At 38.6% G+C, this 15430-nt stretch overlaps 1 protein-coding gene across 5 annotated transcripts in view; it reads right to left on the bottom strand.

Moving 5' to 3' along the window:
• scap (SREBF chaperone) overlaps window positions 1–14756 on the bottom strand; it is a 29561-nt gene extending 14805 nt beyond the window's left edge. Inside the window, exons 1-8 of one of the 5 annotated variants that reach the window (XM_015054405.1) lie at window positions 14538–14756; window positions 9948–10148; window positions 6410–6527; window positions 5655–5812; window positions 5112–5332; window positions 3629–3734; window positions 2696–2868; window positions 1192–1318 (exon numbers count right to left, since the gene is read on the bottom strand). In XM_015054405.1, coding sequence (XP_014909891.1) covers window positions 1192–1318; window positions 2696–2868; window positions 3629–3734; window positions 5112–5332; window positions 5655–5812; window positions 6410–6527; window positions 9948–10069 — 1025 coding nt within the window. In that variant the 5' untranslated portion in view covers window positions 10070–10148; window positions 14538–14756. Of the gene's footprint in view, window positions 1–1191; window positions 1319–2695; window positions 2869–3628; window positions 3735–5111; window positions 5333–5654; window positions 5813–6409; window positions 6528–9947; window positions 10149–11861; window positions 11884–11920; window positions 12459–12945; window positions 13197–14537 lie in introns of those variants that run through there. The other 4 variants (XM_015054404.1, XM_015054403.1, XM_015054406.1 and 1 more) reach the window with 4 other exon arrangements.
• Window positions 14757–15430: the final 674 nt, after the last annotated feature.

Genomic DNA, 15430 nt, shown 5'->3' with positions numbered 1-15430 from the left:
TACAAAGTGACCAGAGATTAGTGTGAGAGTACCGATAAGCAGGAGCTGTGGAGGTAAGTGTATAACTGGGTCACAAAGGAGTCAGCAGCTCTACATATTACATCACACACATAAACACAAGCACACACACACAAGTGCACACGCACGCACGCACGTACACACACACACACACACACACACACACACACACACACACACACACACACACACACACACACACGCGCGCGCGGGATAAGCTCTGTAGCCTCGAGTGTGAATGAAGTCAATCATGACTAAGCAGAGTTCACACCAGCCAAGTTGCGTGTTTTGAGTTATTAATCAAACAAAAATCATTTTAAAAATTACAGTGGATCAGCTGCGCATAGAAAAAGTCAATATTTTTAAAAATATGGATCTTCCAGTTTGAACAGTTTGGTAAGTTGGTGTTGCCCTGGATTTGTTTGTGCAAGCCCACCCATAATGAGCACAGCCTTCGGCAGACATGCGTGGATCTTAGGCAGTGGTTGAACACCAGGGTGCCATTGTCACGCCACGATGTCAGCTCTTTAATAATCCTCAAATGATTGGACGAACCAGTTAACGTCAACCAGACAGGATCTCCTCCCTCTGAACTAGTCCAACCCGCTTCCACTCCCAGCGCTTCCTGTCCTATCAACAATGACACACTGACTTTTGAGTTCTGCTTATAAACATTAACAGACATCAGTCTGAAGTCAGCGTGGAGGAAACAGGAAGTCTGAAGCATGTGTCGGTTGTGTGTCAATGCAAGTGAGTAAGCAGAATAAGGCAACAGATAATAAAGCTAACAGTCTCCTAGGGGAGTAAATGTTTACCTCAATAAATGCATGAGGTAAATAAATAACATGAAGGGGATTCCACGAGAGCTGTATTGTTCTAACAGCAGTACAGAAACTAAAAGCCATGATTTCAGTGTGCGATATCAAATATGAACAACATGGGAGTTTTATTCACTGTCATATAGTACAGTTAAAACAAATCATCCTAAATTAGATTTAGATCCTCTCAGCAGCTTTTTTGAACCCTTTATTGAAAACAAAACAAAAAAAGCGCTGGGTGTGAAAACTGATGAAAAACTGTTGAATTCTGCCCAACCATGTCTGGTGGTGGAGGACAAACCAAACCTTTTTACTTTATCTTAACAAAGCATGAGAAAAATGTGGGCACTCCTACCCTCCGTTCAGCGTGGGCGTCAGGCCAAACAGCGTACACAGTCCCACAGACATGAGCAGGGAGCTGAGGACTGTGACCACAGCAGCCAGAGCCAGGCCCCACTTAGACTTCACCATGTCAATCTTACCTGCAAGGAAGGAGGAGATTGATTAACTGTCATCCCTTTGTTGCTATCTGGCTACTAATATCTGATGGACACATTAGCATTATATCCATTATAGCATGGATAGAATTATTTTGCAAACCATACAGCACAGTTGCATGCACAGTTAACCTTTAATTAAAACAACTAATCTTTAATAAAGATTTTTATATTTTATTGCTTAGCACAGCAGCAGCTATCAATTCTTTCGTTCACAACTTCAAACCTGCAACAGCATGAAAAAAAGCCTTTATTTCCCTCTGACTAACTAAAAATGTAACCAATTTCTAATCCAATTTGTTTTATCTCAAGTTTACGTTATGGCTTATACGGTCTTAGTTAAAGGAAAGTGAACATTCGGTCAATTTTAGGGTTTTAATAAGTAAGGCAAAAACTCAATTAGCCAAAAATCTACATTTCATCTTCTTTGGCTGTGCTCAATCATAACAAAAACTGAATTTTCTGTTATGATTGAGTAAAACAAAAACTGAAATTTAGTTTCAGTTAAAAAAATACCAATTAACGAATGAATGAAGAAAAAAATGACTTCAGAGTGCAAAGTTGCCCGAAAACAAACAAAGGTTACATGTGGTGAGACAAAATGTGCACCAGGAAACCGTCAAACTGGTGAATTAATTTAAAGTTCCTTTAAAAAAAACTCTAGATAACTGTTTAAGTGCTGCAAAACTATTTAAACGGTAATTTACTCCTATCTTTATTTTTACTACATTACCCAGATCTCCTTTTCAAGACAGTTGAGATCTCAATATTACAAAAGAGGTTAAAAAAGGCAAGTATGTAAACAAATAATGAACACTGTGTGCCTGTTTTGAAGTAACAGTAAATTTAGCACATTTTTTATATTCAAGTAATACCTCAAAAAAGTTAAATGAAACCTGCTGTTTTAAGAATAAACAGGCTAATAAAGCTTTCCAGATGTTATTAGCATAATAGGAGGATATCAAAAAAGATTACTGGCATACAGTAAATAAAGACTGCAGTCATACGCAGTTTGTTTGGAAACATTTGGAAAAACTGCTTTTAAAAGGGGAAAAATGTCTTTTAACTCATTGAATTTGAATTAAAGCTTTGTCTTGAGTGCTTATGTTTGTTCTCTGAAGTAATGTTTTCCCTGGAAGCTGCTGGAGGTTTGCTTACTGCATTCTTACAGAGGTGTGCAATGTTCCAGTGTGAGGATAATCCCTGTGCCAGACAGGAACAACCTTGGCACTCAAACAAACGTGCACAAACAAAGGCACAGCGGCCAAGGGTCTGAATGTACGCTTTACAAAAAATTAAATAAACGCAGAGTGGAGCCAAAATGGATCAAAGACGCAGGACGGACGTGCAGCGTAGACTTACGGGTGGAGAAGTAGATGTAGGCAAAAAGGATGATGTACGTGGTGACGAGGGGAATTAGTTCAGCGATGCCGATCTCCTCCTTGAAGTGGATGTGAACCATGTGGTCGTCTCTCAGGCTGCAGTTGGCCGACGGGTGAAGCTGCTTCAGACGGGTCCGTAAGCTACTCAGAAAGCTGAACACACACACGAACAACGTGACGATAATTAAACAAAACAAAAGAAAGGGCAAAGGAGTGTACAAAAGCAGTTTTCCCTCGATTCAGTTTATAAGAGCACCACATTTGAATATTTTTTGTATATTATTGTTACTCAAACCTTTAATATGTTTACCTGCATCAGAACAGGGTGCAAGTATGAATGCTTTTAAAGAATTAGGTGTTTAAATGCAATTGGGAGGACCTACAACTGATTGAGCTGGGCTGAGCAACACGTGACATGTCACCACATAAATAAAAGTAAACAACATTATAACCATATCATTTTGGTCGATTTCCTATGAATATATCAAGCAATCAAGCAGATTTGGGTGCAAAATGATTAAATTGTACATAGCTATTACATGTAACCTGATGGGAAAAAAAAACAGGACTCGCACATAAAGTCAAGATGTTTTGGTCTTAACTTGTACATTTGCAGTGGTTTAATTCTAAGGCCGGAAAAATAATTTCCTTTCCGAAAGAACAATTATGCAGCAGTTTTAAGCAGAAAGGCCTTGGAATCCTCTGACATTTAAATTATACAGAACATCCACGCTTTATATCAACAGGTGTTTCCGAATTAATGCGGCATTAAATCCTAAGAGGAGAAAAAAACTCTTATGTTAAAAACATTGATATTCCAGTCAGGAGGATTCATGACTGTCTAAATGTCTAAAGTATTAAAAATACCATCCAAAGAAATTGATTTTTTTTTTTTTTTTGCCTTTTAACTCACCCTGCATCATAGTTAGAAAGAACCACAGTGATTGTGTATGTGACCACTCTCTTCCTGTTGTAGTGACTGACTCCTGTGTGCTTTCCAGGGACGCCAAACAGCAGGTCTGAAACACACAAAGACTGAATTATTTTTTTTAACCCAAAACTGAAGCAAATTGCCCTGAATTACATTTTTAGGTTGTGGCCACAGACCACATGTCAGACAAATGACTTCAGCGTGATCAGGAGTCACTCCTCGGTTGTCAGGAATATGAGGGTGTTCATTATAGATGAAACAACCACCATGAACCTCACAAATATGAAATCATTTATTACTGCTGTATAAGACCAAACCAGACCAGCGTTTGGTACATGTTGATGTCATGCTGCTGTAAGGAGATAAAACAGATACACTTGAATGGAGAGGTGGGGCAATATGCTAGAATATACTAGGATACATTATTATAAGGTCCATAGAAATTAAACTGCTTGTGCAAAGTCAGCATAAAAGCCTTTTAGTTCATTAGTTTGATTAATCCTTGCTCACAAGCGACTTACAACAGGTGATCCAAGATCATTTGAAAGATCTTTGCAAAAAGCACACTTTTTAAAATCTGTTTGGTTTGCCATTTGCATTCATTATATAGACATAAATTAATGTATATTTTAAGAATTTTAGCAATATAGAGTAATAAATAATTATATAGCCATGAATATTTTGCAAAACTCTTACAAATGAAATTAATGCATACAATCAACTATAACCCAAGGTTCATCATTTTTTTTTATCTCAATCTAAAGAAAGTGACTCAATAGATGTGTTTCCAATGATAATATAATTATATAAATTGGAATTACAAAAATAAATTTGCTTAATGCAAACACCACAATTTTGAAAAAACTTGCATAAAAGGTTTGTTTCAGCTGAACCAAAATCAATGTATTTCACAAAACTGCAATGGAAACACTTTTTTACCATCACATGAGTCATGTGATCAACAACCAGACATGGTGCATGTTTTTAATAAAAAAACATGGCGCAGCATGTTTTTTAATAATTTATACCAAACATATTTACGTGTGATTTTAATTACATTTCTTATTTTAAGGAAACACCACAATTGCGAAACATTTTGACAACATTTTGTGTACATTTATAACGGAAACGCAGCTAATGAACTCAGAGGTTTCGTTAAAGAACATTAGTGAACAGACAGCATCACAAAGACCAAATGACACACTTTTCAGATTTTTATTTCAAAGCAAGTAAAAAACAAAAAAAAAACATGTAGTTTTCCTTTCACTTCTTAAAAAAAATGCACTACTTTGTATTGGCCTATCGCAAAGAAATTCCAAATTAATGCAATGAAGTTTACATGCAATGTGATAACAGTTAAGGGGTTAAAAAAAGTGAGAACAACTTGATGGGCTGGGGTTCTAGGTTTAACCGTCTCCCTCTGCATCCATCCTGCATAATCATCAATCATCAGCAGAGTTTCTACCTCGCAGTGTCGCTGAGGTGTGCAGTCCTTTCGGTTCGTGTTTCTGAATGGTCTTGAGGAGGTCCGAGTCTGAGTCAAACAGGTCTCGCTGGTTCTGCCAGTAGTTGCCAGGAGAGACGAGGAGGCAGCCATGTTCTGGCAACACTGACTGCATCCGCCGTAACCCTGGAAACAAGTCTGTCACCTGGAGACACAGCGTTTCCAGGCTTCGAATGCCAGAGCTGGAAGGAGAAGAACCCAGAAGGTAGAAGTGATTGGAAACGTTAATACGAAAATATGCCTAGTATCTCCATATGCTGAAAAACATCCCAGATCATCAGCAAACCAGAGCCTGACCTACATATCAGTGCACATCAGAGCTTGTACAGTGCAGCTGCCAAACAAGTGAAAGAGTATCTTTTTTTTTGTTTTTAAGGTCATGGATGTTTTCCTTTTTTGTTGACGCAAATCAGGTTGAGGTCAGCAGTTTGTTTGACCTCCTGCAAAACGTGAGGAGGCCGGTTCATCACGAAAACAAACTGTTGGTGTAACAGGTGTGTTTACCCATCGGTGTGGACGTGGTTGCGAATCTCCTCCAGCAGACTGAAGACTTTCCCCAGAGGTGACCGAAACACGTCCACCGGCACGAGGCTGCTGTCCCACGGAGACACGGCTGCCTTCACCAACACCTGCTGGATGTAGGCGACCGGAGGCCCATGGTACTGCAGCACAAACACACATAGGTGACTCATTCATAGGAAATATAACTCCTGTCAGGCATTATATATATATATATATATATATATATATTTCCACTTTGTCTGTAAATATGTTCTCCCCAAACCTTCTCAAGTAGCATAGTTTTAGCTTCACCAGGTTCAAATTCAGTAAAAAATCTCTACTAAGCCCTACTTTTGCTATCCAATTATTATTTGATTAATCAGACATTCAGTCAACAGATCAGCCCTACACTGTATTGGTGTTAAGTCAAGCAGAAAGTGTTGAGCTTTTTACATGTTGATGTTAAAAGCATTTATTTAGCTGCAGATGCATCTTATGTTACAAATTATCAAGGATTTTTCATAAGAAGTTATATATTATTGCGTTTTAGGCGACAAAAGTTTTTTCTTTTCTATTTAAAAAAAATAACTGAATTGTTTATTTTAATCTTTGTATTTGTAATATTGCATAAAAAAAGACTTCGGCGCTTAAATAAAAAACAGAATGTGCCAATTATTTTATCCGACTGTCATATTAATCAATTACTAAGACAATCAGTAGTTGCAGACCTTAAATACATGTGACTTCTAATCTCTTACCCAGTCTGGCCGTTCTAGGTCTCCCAGAGGCTCATGGGAAGGGACGCTGTAGTCTCGCACCCCTGTGGTGAACTCCACAGGACCCGTCCCGGGCAGGGGAAGCCTCAGCAACGGATAGCTGGCAGAACGACAACAGAGATACTACCTGTGAGTCCGGATGTGTTTTCAAAATATATGTCAAATATTTTATTAGAATAATAAAATCAAAGAACCGGTTCGCTGTAAGAGGCCACAAAGAAAGTCACAAAGAACCGACAGTCATGAAAAATCTGGGTGTTTCCTTGTCTGTGGCTGATGAACTCCTCAGGAAAGATGAAACCGGCACCTCTGGCTTTTCCTGCTAGTCCCAGTTGAACAAGTTGCATAAAGAGGGAAGTGTTTCATTTTTCTCCTACAGCTAGGTTGGTCCATCTCAATCAAGAGTCAACACCATTTACATGCCTGGGCCTGTGTGGGAGCCAACATTGTCCTGCTTGTGCTAAAACAGGAAAAATGCTGCCAGTACTGAGCTGTGGATGATGAATGGAGATGTGTGTGAGATTCTGATTTTTCTCTGAGACAGGTAGAAAAATCCAGAGGGAGGCATGTCAATGTTTGCAAATGTACTAATAAAAGCAAAGTCTGTCACAACAAGCAATAAATACATTAACCACATGATAAATCAAAATGAGTTTGATCATTTATATCTACACAACAATAACTAGAGATGCTTCCATTTAATACAATTTAAAAGCTACAGTTTGAAAGAATTTGCAAACATTTGATACTTTTCAACTTTTAAAAGTAGTAAATTTTCACCTTTTTTTCTTCCTACAAAATCCTGCCTGGCACTTTTGCCTGTCCAATTTTTGAAATGCAATCTTGGTTACAGACTTCATAATTCATTTTAATTATTGTTGTTGTTTATTTTGGATATTTAAAGTGTTTTGCAGTTCCAGTGTTAGATGTTCTTCAGAAAGATTTTTTTACCTTTGAGAGTGTACACTTGCATTAAAATGTCATTATCATTATTAGAATAGTTGAAAGTGGTCTCAAAATGACATTATTATTATTTACCACAATAATATCTGGGACAATTTATCACCGAGAAAGACTTTTTTTCTTTCATCTCAGGCTTAGTGACATCATCTCCAGTCTTTAATTTCTCTTAGTCCTAAACTGACTCAAAGCAGCATTCTCAAGTTAAAAATAAAACTGAGGGCTTTCTGTCTGAATCAATTAGTCTTTCTTGCAGAGTCTTGCACTAACTGGGCGCTGTTGAAACGAGACAGAGAAATCTCAGTTTGCTGATTCACTCGTTTTGATTAACACTGAGGATCCATGCATTCCCTGAAAGTGCATGATGTGCTCTTGTCCAAATATTTTTTACTCCTTTAAAAGTATTTGTTCTCTCTTTCATCCCCCTCCCTCCATTAAGCTTTCCATGGCCTCCTCCGGTGCTTCTAGGTCACTGTACCTACACAAAAGCTTCTTTTGTGTTTGGCCAAACCCCCTCCTGTCAGGCAGATGGAGAGACAGGCATCCCATTCTCACAGGGCCACTTTCTCACAGCCCCAGCATTGCCTTTAACAGCCCTGTCGATGAGCTCTTTCCTCCCTCGCTTTCCCCTCGGGTGGCAGCCAGCACCCTGCCGCAGCGTGCTGCAGGGCGAACACGCAGCAGGTGCATGAGTGTGTTTTAGATTGGCGAGATTGTTTTACAATCCCTGCACTGATGGGGCCCAAGCAAGTCTCTGACCTATGTCCTCTCCTTAGGCCACTTATTTAGCAAGAGCAGGCACTGTATGTGCACGTGTTAAGTGAGTGGTGGTGCTGCCAGAGGGGGAGCTGTTATGTGTGTACAGATGGCCTTGAACTCAGCCAAATCTTCTCTTTATTCTGTGCAGTTCAGTGAGTCCACACTGTATGATAACTTTGCTCACCTTTCATGTGTTATTGGGGCGGCATGTCAAAAACGGCAAATGAGTCTCCAAAATATTTTTCACAAGAGTCAGAGCAAAGTCCAAGCTCTGCGAGAACAGAGCAAGTCTGAACCTAAAGTTTTCAAACAGCCGTAGACGAAAAGGTGTTTATAGCCTCTAAAAGAGCTGCACTTGAAAACAAGGGAGACTTCATCGTAAGATGAAAGAGGCCCTCCTTTAGCATGGAATATAAATAAACACTCTTTAAACTATTTGTCCAAAATAAGCATTGCATAAAACAAGAGTCATTAACAAGGTTTCTGGAGGTTTTACCAATTCAAATTCAAGACTTTTTAAGATCATAATGAGTGGAATTGAAGACCTATATCTCCACTGAAATCTTCAAACTCATCCAGCCAATTGGTGATAAATTTGCACATACCCACGACGGACACAAAAAAAGCTAGCTACCTAGCAAGAGTATGTTAGCAGTAAGTTAGCGGCAGCATCAAGTCACAAAACGCAATGAGGACGTCTGAGTGTGTCTCAAACTTTTGTCTGATAGAAAATCCTGTAAGATAAACACATACATATAAATAACAAAATTTAAGACTTGTCATTGACGTATTAAAGGACAACTTACGGATTTCAGCTATTTTAAGACCTTAATTTTAGATAAATTAATTTAAGACTTTCAGGATACACAGACATCCTGCTCTTTTAATATGAAAATAAATAAACACACTTTAAACTACAGTATTTTCCAGAGTGTAGGTCACGTTTTTCCCCATTTATCATCCTGCAATTTATTATAAATGAGATTTATAATCACATTTTTCTCCCTCTTCGTAATGCATTTTTTAGTCCAGAAAAAAATAGAGTACATGTCCAATAATGAATCGCCTAAAACAAGAATTATTAATCAGCAAAAATATAAATAAAAAAAGTTCTGATCTACAAAAAGCACAGAGAAATGTTTAACTCATGTTTGTTAAACATGAAAAGCAGAAAGCGCCTCAAGACTATTTCACACTATGACAGGTACAACCACAAACCTCAGAATATTTTTCACCAGTGTGTTAGACCAACATATAGCAGTATGGAAGAATGTGAGAAATAAAAAAGGGCTGTTTTAACATTTTCTTTCAAATAAAAATCCCGAAGCTCCTGAGGTGAATTTCAATGAGGTCAGTTGCTCTTAAATGTCATCTTAGCCCCACCATCAAGTCTTTTGCAGCATCTAACAAGCTTTTCTTCTTGTATTATGACTCAACCTTCCCCAGGATGCTTGTGAAAAAAAAAATAAATAAATCACTCCCACACCATAATGCTCCCACCACCGTGTGTCATAAAGTGAATCATGAGTTTATCAGTGTCTTAAAGGGGTTAAACACAAATACACACCACAATGTTAGCATTTCATTCGTGAATAAAAATTTAAAACCATGCAGAATTTTTCCTCCATTTCACAATTAAACACTATTTGTGTAAATGATGTACATAAAATCTCAAAGTACTACATTGAATTTTGGGGGGAAAATAACTCAAGGGGCATGAATACTTCTACAAGTCCAAATGATTATGATGTATAAAAGAAATGAGCACAGAAGCATAAGTGCCTCATCACTGGGAACCTACCAGCAGGTGAGGATGCTGGCAGAGGTGAAAAGGATGATGGGTACTGGGTAGGAGGCACACAGCAGCCCGTGGCGGTAAAAGGCCGCCGAGATCTTCTCTCTCAGCTGCTCGCGCAGCGTCATCCTCGTGCTTGTGGTCAACTCCCGGCCATTGGGAAGCACAGGGCGGCCGAGGACGGTGCGCCGCGGAGCATCCAGACACCTGAGTCCAAATATGTGAAAAGTTCAACAGGTTTACATTACAAAATATCTTGTCTTTCTCACCAACAACCTGAAATCAAGGCAATCTCTTAGAATGCAGGAGGAAAAAAAATATAAAGTACATTTCAGGTCTGTCAAGATTTTGTTGCGAAACTCCAGAAGAAGTGGTAAGAATGATTCATGTTGGTTCTTATAAGGGAAATTCCTATACTACATTAACAGAAAAAGACACTGTGACGCCTTCAACACCAGACCAATTTTACACTCCCACTCCATTAGCAAACATGGTGGCGACTGAAAAAATGACCTGTTTTCCTTTCCAGCTCCAACTGTGGTCACATGCTAGACAGTGTTAAACACACAACTCTTTCAGAAGCCAAAAAGGTGTGGGCACATTCCCGCTGGAGAAAACATCCAACTCAAACCATCCACACCTGGAGGAAAACAACACTTACAAGCCCATTTTCTTGGAAGACATTCTGGGTGTGTTTCCATGTTAACAGGAAGGAATAAAGGGGAGTACACGCCTAACTGCTGTGTGTACTCCCAAACAGCTCAGACTTTACCAAAACATTCAGAAAAACTAATGAATAACTGATTATCTTAGGGCTGACAACTTTGACCGGATTAATCATGATGAATCAATTATTAAGATAATATTTAACCAATTAAGTAATTGATTAGTCATTAACTGGAGTATAAAGACTCAAAAAAACCATTTGTTGAAAGAGCATATTCAGAGCAGTAATTAGGCCAAAAACTAATTCATTTTCACTAAAGATAAAAAACATACTTTTGTCTCAAAATAATTTCTGTTTTTGCACCTTTTGCTATCCAATTATTCATCTGTTAAATGAAAAAATAATCAGAACTCAGCCGTACACTGTATTGATGCAAGGCAAAAAGAATGGGCTGAGCTTTTCACACGCTGATGTTAGAAGAATTTTTTAGCTGCAGATGCATCCTTTGCTACAAATGATCAAAAGGAATACCATGTTATTGCAATTTAGGAAATAAATTTTTTTATTTTTTTATACAGGAAAAGGAATCAAATAATTGTTTAGTTTGCAACTTTTAATGTATTTCTTATATTGTATAAAAACACTAACAGGGTTAGACAAAAATGTGCAGAACATGCTAAATATTCTAAAAATAATAAATCAATTAAAAAATAACTGTTAGCTGTAGCCTGAGTTTCTTTTTTATTTATTGAAAAAACACTGCACTGAATATTTAATATATTCTTAATTCTTCTTTTTGTAATTACCATTTAAAAAAACCAACGGTTCAAACTAATAATATAAAAGTTCAGAGGCATAAATTCAGTAAGAATGGTAATAATCTACTAAAAAAGCATAACAAATTGTTACACATTCAATTAGAAATGGCACAAATATTAAAATTACAAACTCCAACTCTGAGCTCCTGAGATAAATACAGTTTTATTCTCACTTGAGAGCAGCCTGAACAGTAACAGGTGAACGCTGTGTGAAATCTTTGTCTTCTGGGTGTTTCACCTGCTACAGAAACATCTTCCCTCCTGTATCAACTCAATCTCAGCTTCTGTCTGTTCCCTCAGCAAACAGGTGGCGTGCCGTCTCGCTTCATATCAGAGTTTAAGTTTTCCAGGCAAACACAAGCAGAGCTGCAGCAGAAATCTCAACAGCATAGGTATTGTTTTTTGGGTTTTTTTCTCACTAACCCTCTCTCTTACCTCCATACAACATCAGCCACTGTGTCAAACACAAAAGCTTCACGCCGCAGTGACAGTACCTGCTGATGGGAGAGCGGTTTATCTGTCGGGGTCCCACCTGTTTACGGCCCTTGAAAGCGGCAGCGCTGGGATTTTTTAGCCTAATCTGTGCGTTGTGGTTGACATAGCGCTGCCTTCTCGAGTCAAGCAAAGACTGTGACGACTTGGCCCTTCCCCCCGGGAGCGACAGTAACATTCCCTGGGAGGAATTCTCCTCAGGAGCTTCTTGATCCGCTGTTATAAATACTCCAAACAGTAAACACAGCAACGGCAAGCTTACACAATGGCTTCTGCAAAGCCAAAAAACAGGAGTTTGAAGTAAAGCCTTCCCAGACTGTTACCAGAGAAGTGTCAGAGTCCCACTCATTTCTTCTTGCTAGGCATTCACTGAAACCTCTGAATGAAAACCTCCATCTTTCAACTGTCAGTTCAGCTCGCCGATGGCTGCAGGATTATGTGGGTGCAGCAGCAAGGCCTGATTCGGCAAAAGGGATCAGCAGCATCTCCGTCAGTGAACTAATCCGGGCCTGAGCTGATCGGAAACTCGGCGAGCCGGGTGCAGGCCCGGCTGTGGCCACCTCCCATTGAACTCACTCCTACTTGGGTCGCAGCTCTCAGGCCAAGGATTCCAAGACATTGCTGCCCTAAAAGCATGGCAAGGCTGAAGGAGTCTTTACAAACACCAGCGCAACAAAGAAAGTGGCCACTGGACAACGGCCAACAGCAAAGTGTTGGTAGGCAGCAGCCCCACAATGGAGGGTTTGTGTTCTTTTCAGCCAGTCTGGCAGGTGATAATCAGAAAGAGTTTGGAATACTTTAAAGCAAAAACTCTGCAAATTTCAAAAGAAATCCTTTAGACAGAAACTTTTTACCATGTCTTTGTCTAACAAAGTTTTTGGCTACATTAATAAAGCTCACTTTGGCCCTGAATGACCTCCATTAGGTGGAGAGTTGGTGAGCTTTACAACAACACATCAGCAAAAAGAACTCAACCCAAAGGGAAATCTTAAAATAAAACAGTTGGGGAGAAAGTTAAAATTCTTACCTCTTTTCAACCCTTCCAAAAAAGCCCAATTTGAAAGCCGCCCCAGGTTTCATTGATTGCAGCGGCATGTTGAAGCACCGTTAGGTATCGTGCAAGACATGCATCGAACAGCCAAAAACAATAACCACCGACATCCCAGAAAGCTTCAGGCTGCATCCATTCTCCCAGGCATAACTGCATCAAAATTCAGTGACATAGTTGCATAATGCCGAAGCATGCGCCGTTGATAAGCGGAGACCATCAGTCCTGTTGTAAACCGCAGAGACAAGCTCCCTGTGAATGAGCTGCAACACAGCAGTTTACGAGCAGAAGAGGGAAAGTTTCTGTCAATCAGTAACCAGGTCCCAATAACTAATGATGTGAGACAGGCGGACTATTTCTGTATTGGTCGCATCATTTTAGACTGAATGCTTAAGAGAAGCAGGAAAAAGACCCAGCTAATTATGTCTTATTAATTATTCCTGGAGAACAACATGCAGAAACTTTCAAACTATGTAACATTTATTACTTATTATCCACTCACTGTAAATTTAACCTAATATATTTCAGAGTTGTTAAAATTATTTAGGAGTTTTCCCAAGAGAGAAAGCACATGAATAGATGGAGGGGAGCTGATGCAACCTTGTTGCAACATCATCTGCAAGTTATAACACGGACATTACAGACATACCCAGGGAGCTGCGTGTGTTTGATGCAACAGATCAACACCACATTGAAAATATGAGCCACTTCAAAAACCTAAATTTGGCACTTGTATATTAAAAAGGACAAGTTACAGAAGTTTCGAACTATTATTGCCTTTACTTCAGGCAAACCAACAGCTCACCTGAAACCCATCACTAAGAATAAACTGATTCACTTTGCAGTTGACACTTCCCTAACTAGCAGCACGATCCTATTAGTTTCATCTGCTTCAAATTAGCAAACAACTAATACATCATGTAATTAGCACCATGCATGCATGTTTTAGACTTGAAACAATATTTAGCATCTATAGATTCAATCAATATACAAAAACCTTGCTATACAATACGTACTTACACATCATAATCTTAAATCATAAGTGCACAAGTAAAAAAAGTGTTTGTCACAACTAACAGTGCCTTAAAATGTTGATTTAATATGTTTTACCCTTTTAGAATCTATACGTAGTTTGTTTTGGCACCATGCTAAAGGCTAGCACAACAATCAGACATATAGCGATGTTAGCTTCTCCGTGAAGTTAATTCCCAAATAATATACGACTAATTTAATTCTTATATCAAGAACAAACCCGGGGAAACAAGTCACATCATCTAGTAACCAGAGAGGTAATTAGAAAACTTATTCAAAAGTATTACTATAACTATTTTTTGCGGGGGGACGAAGAAAGCAATGTTAGCTTTGTTAAAACGCCAACCTGAGTACAGTCGCTTCTTTAAACGGTATATTTCGGGACTAGAGTATAGTACACAATCATCAAGAATAGGGATTAGTTACTACTAAAAGCTTTTTTTTATTTAAAGAAATTAAGTATAGCAGCAGCTTCCATGCTTTCCACTGGGCTAGCATGGCTAATGCTACTATGTTAGCTTCACTGTTAAAACACTCACCTAAACTAGCTCCAGTATTCCCTCCAAACGACTCGGTCGGTGTGGTCCTGCTCGGTGAACTAACGACCAGATGCAGTATTGTAATCTTGAAATTTATGAAACTCCTCACAGGCTCCTCTAATGTGATGGCGACACACAGCAACAACGCATAAAAACTACTGGTTGGTTGTCAAATCCCAGCAAGACCTCTCCACTTCGACCTCTCACCCCTCAGTACCAAAAACAATGCAAAAGCGACCCCAAGTGGATAAAGACCGGCATTGCACATTTTTACACAAACTTACAGTTCTATGAGAATCACCTGGATTTTTTTTATTCGCCCAAAGTACTAAACAAACATCTGGAGGTATCGCACATTTCTTTATTGTTGTCAGTAATCTGAGTATATTCTAACCTGACATTTTTTCAGAGGAAATATTCTTCACTTGTGATTAACTACTGTTGTGGCCACAGATGAAAAACAGCTGACAAATTCCAGACAAATTATTTTACTTTTTACAAAAACATTAGGTCAAGCAATAAATGATCAATCTTATCTTTTTAATTTATTTTTATTACAAAATTGAATTTTAGCACAAACAAAATTAATTTCAAAATGCTTATCCTCACTACCTGATGTTCACTAAATTGTTCAGCTGAAATATGATGCACTTTTATCATTCTGTTTCAGGTTTTAATTGACGTTTTTTTCTTCTTCTTAAAAATTCTACTTTAATATTACATAGAAAAACATGACATGGATGGACATCAAATTTGTGTGAATACATGGTTGTCAAATATGTGGCAGCAAGTCAGGAATACTGAAGAACCAACACATGCAGAGGAAATACGTGATCTTCTAAACAGCAATGCAAACCATCACCAATTCAAAATAATGGCATAATGCTTTGGGA

Source organism: Poecilia latipinna, unplaced genomic scaffold (genome assembly GCF_001443285.1).
Source record: "Poecilia latipinna isolate Pla-1442-1.1 unplaced genomic scaffold, P_latipinna-1.0 Scaffold1250, whole genome shotgun sequence".
NCBI lineage: Eukaryota > Metazoa > Chordata > Actinopteri > Cyprinodontiformes > Poeciliidae > Poecilia > Poecilia latipinna.
The sequence above is the reverse complement of the archived record's forward strand: the minus strand, read 5'-3'. Positions and strand labels throughout refer to the sequence as shown.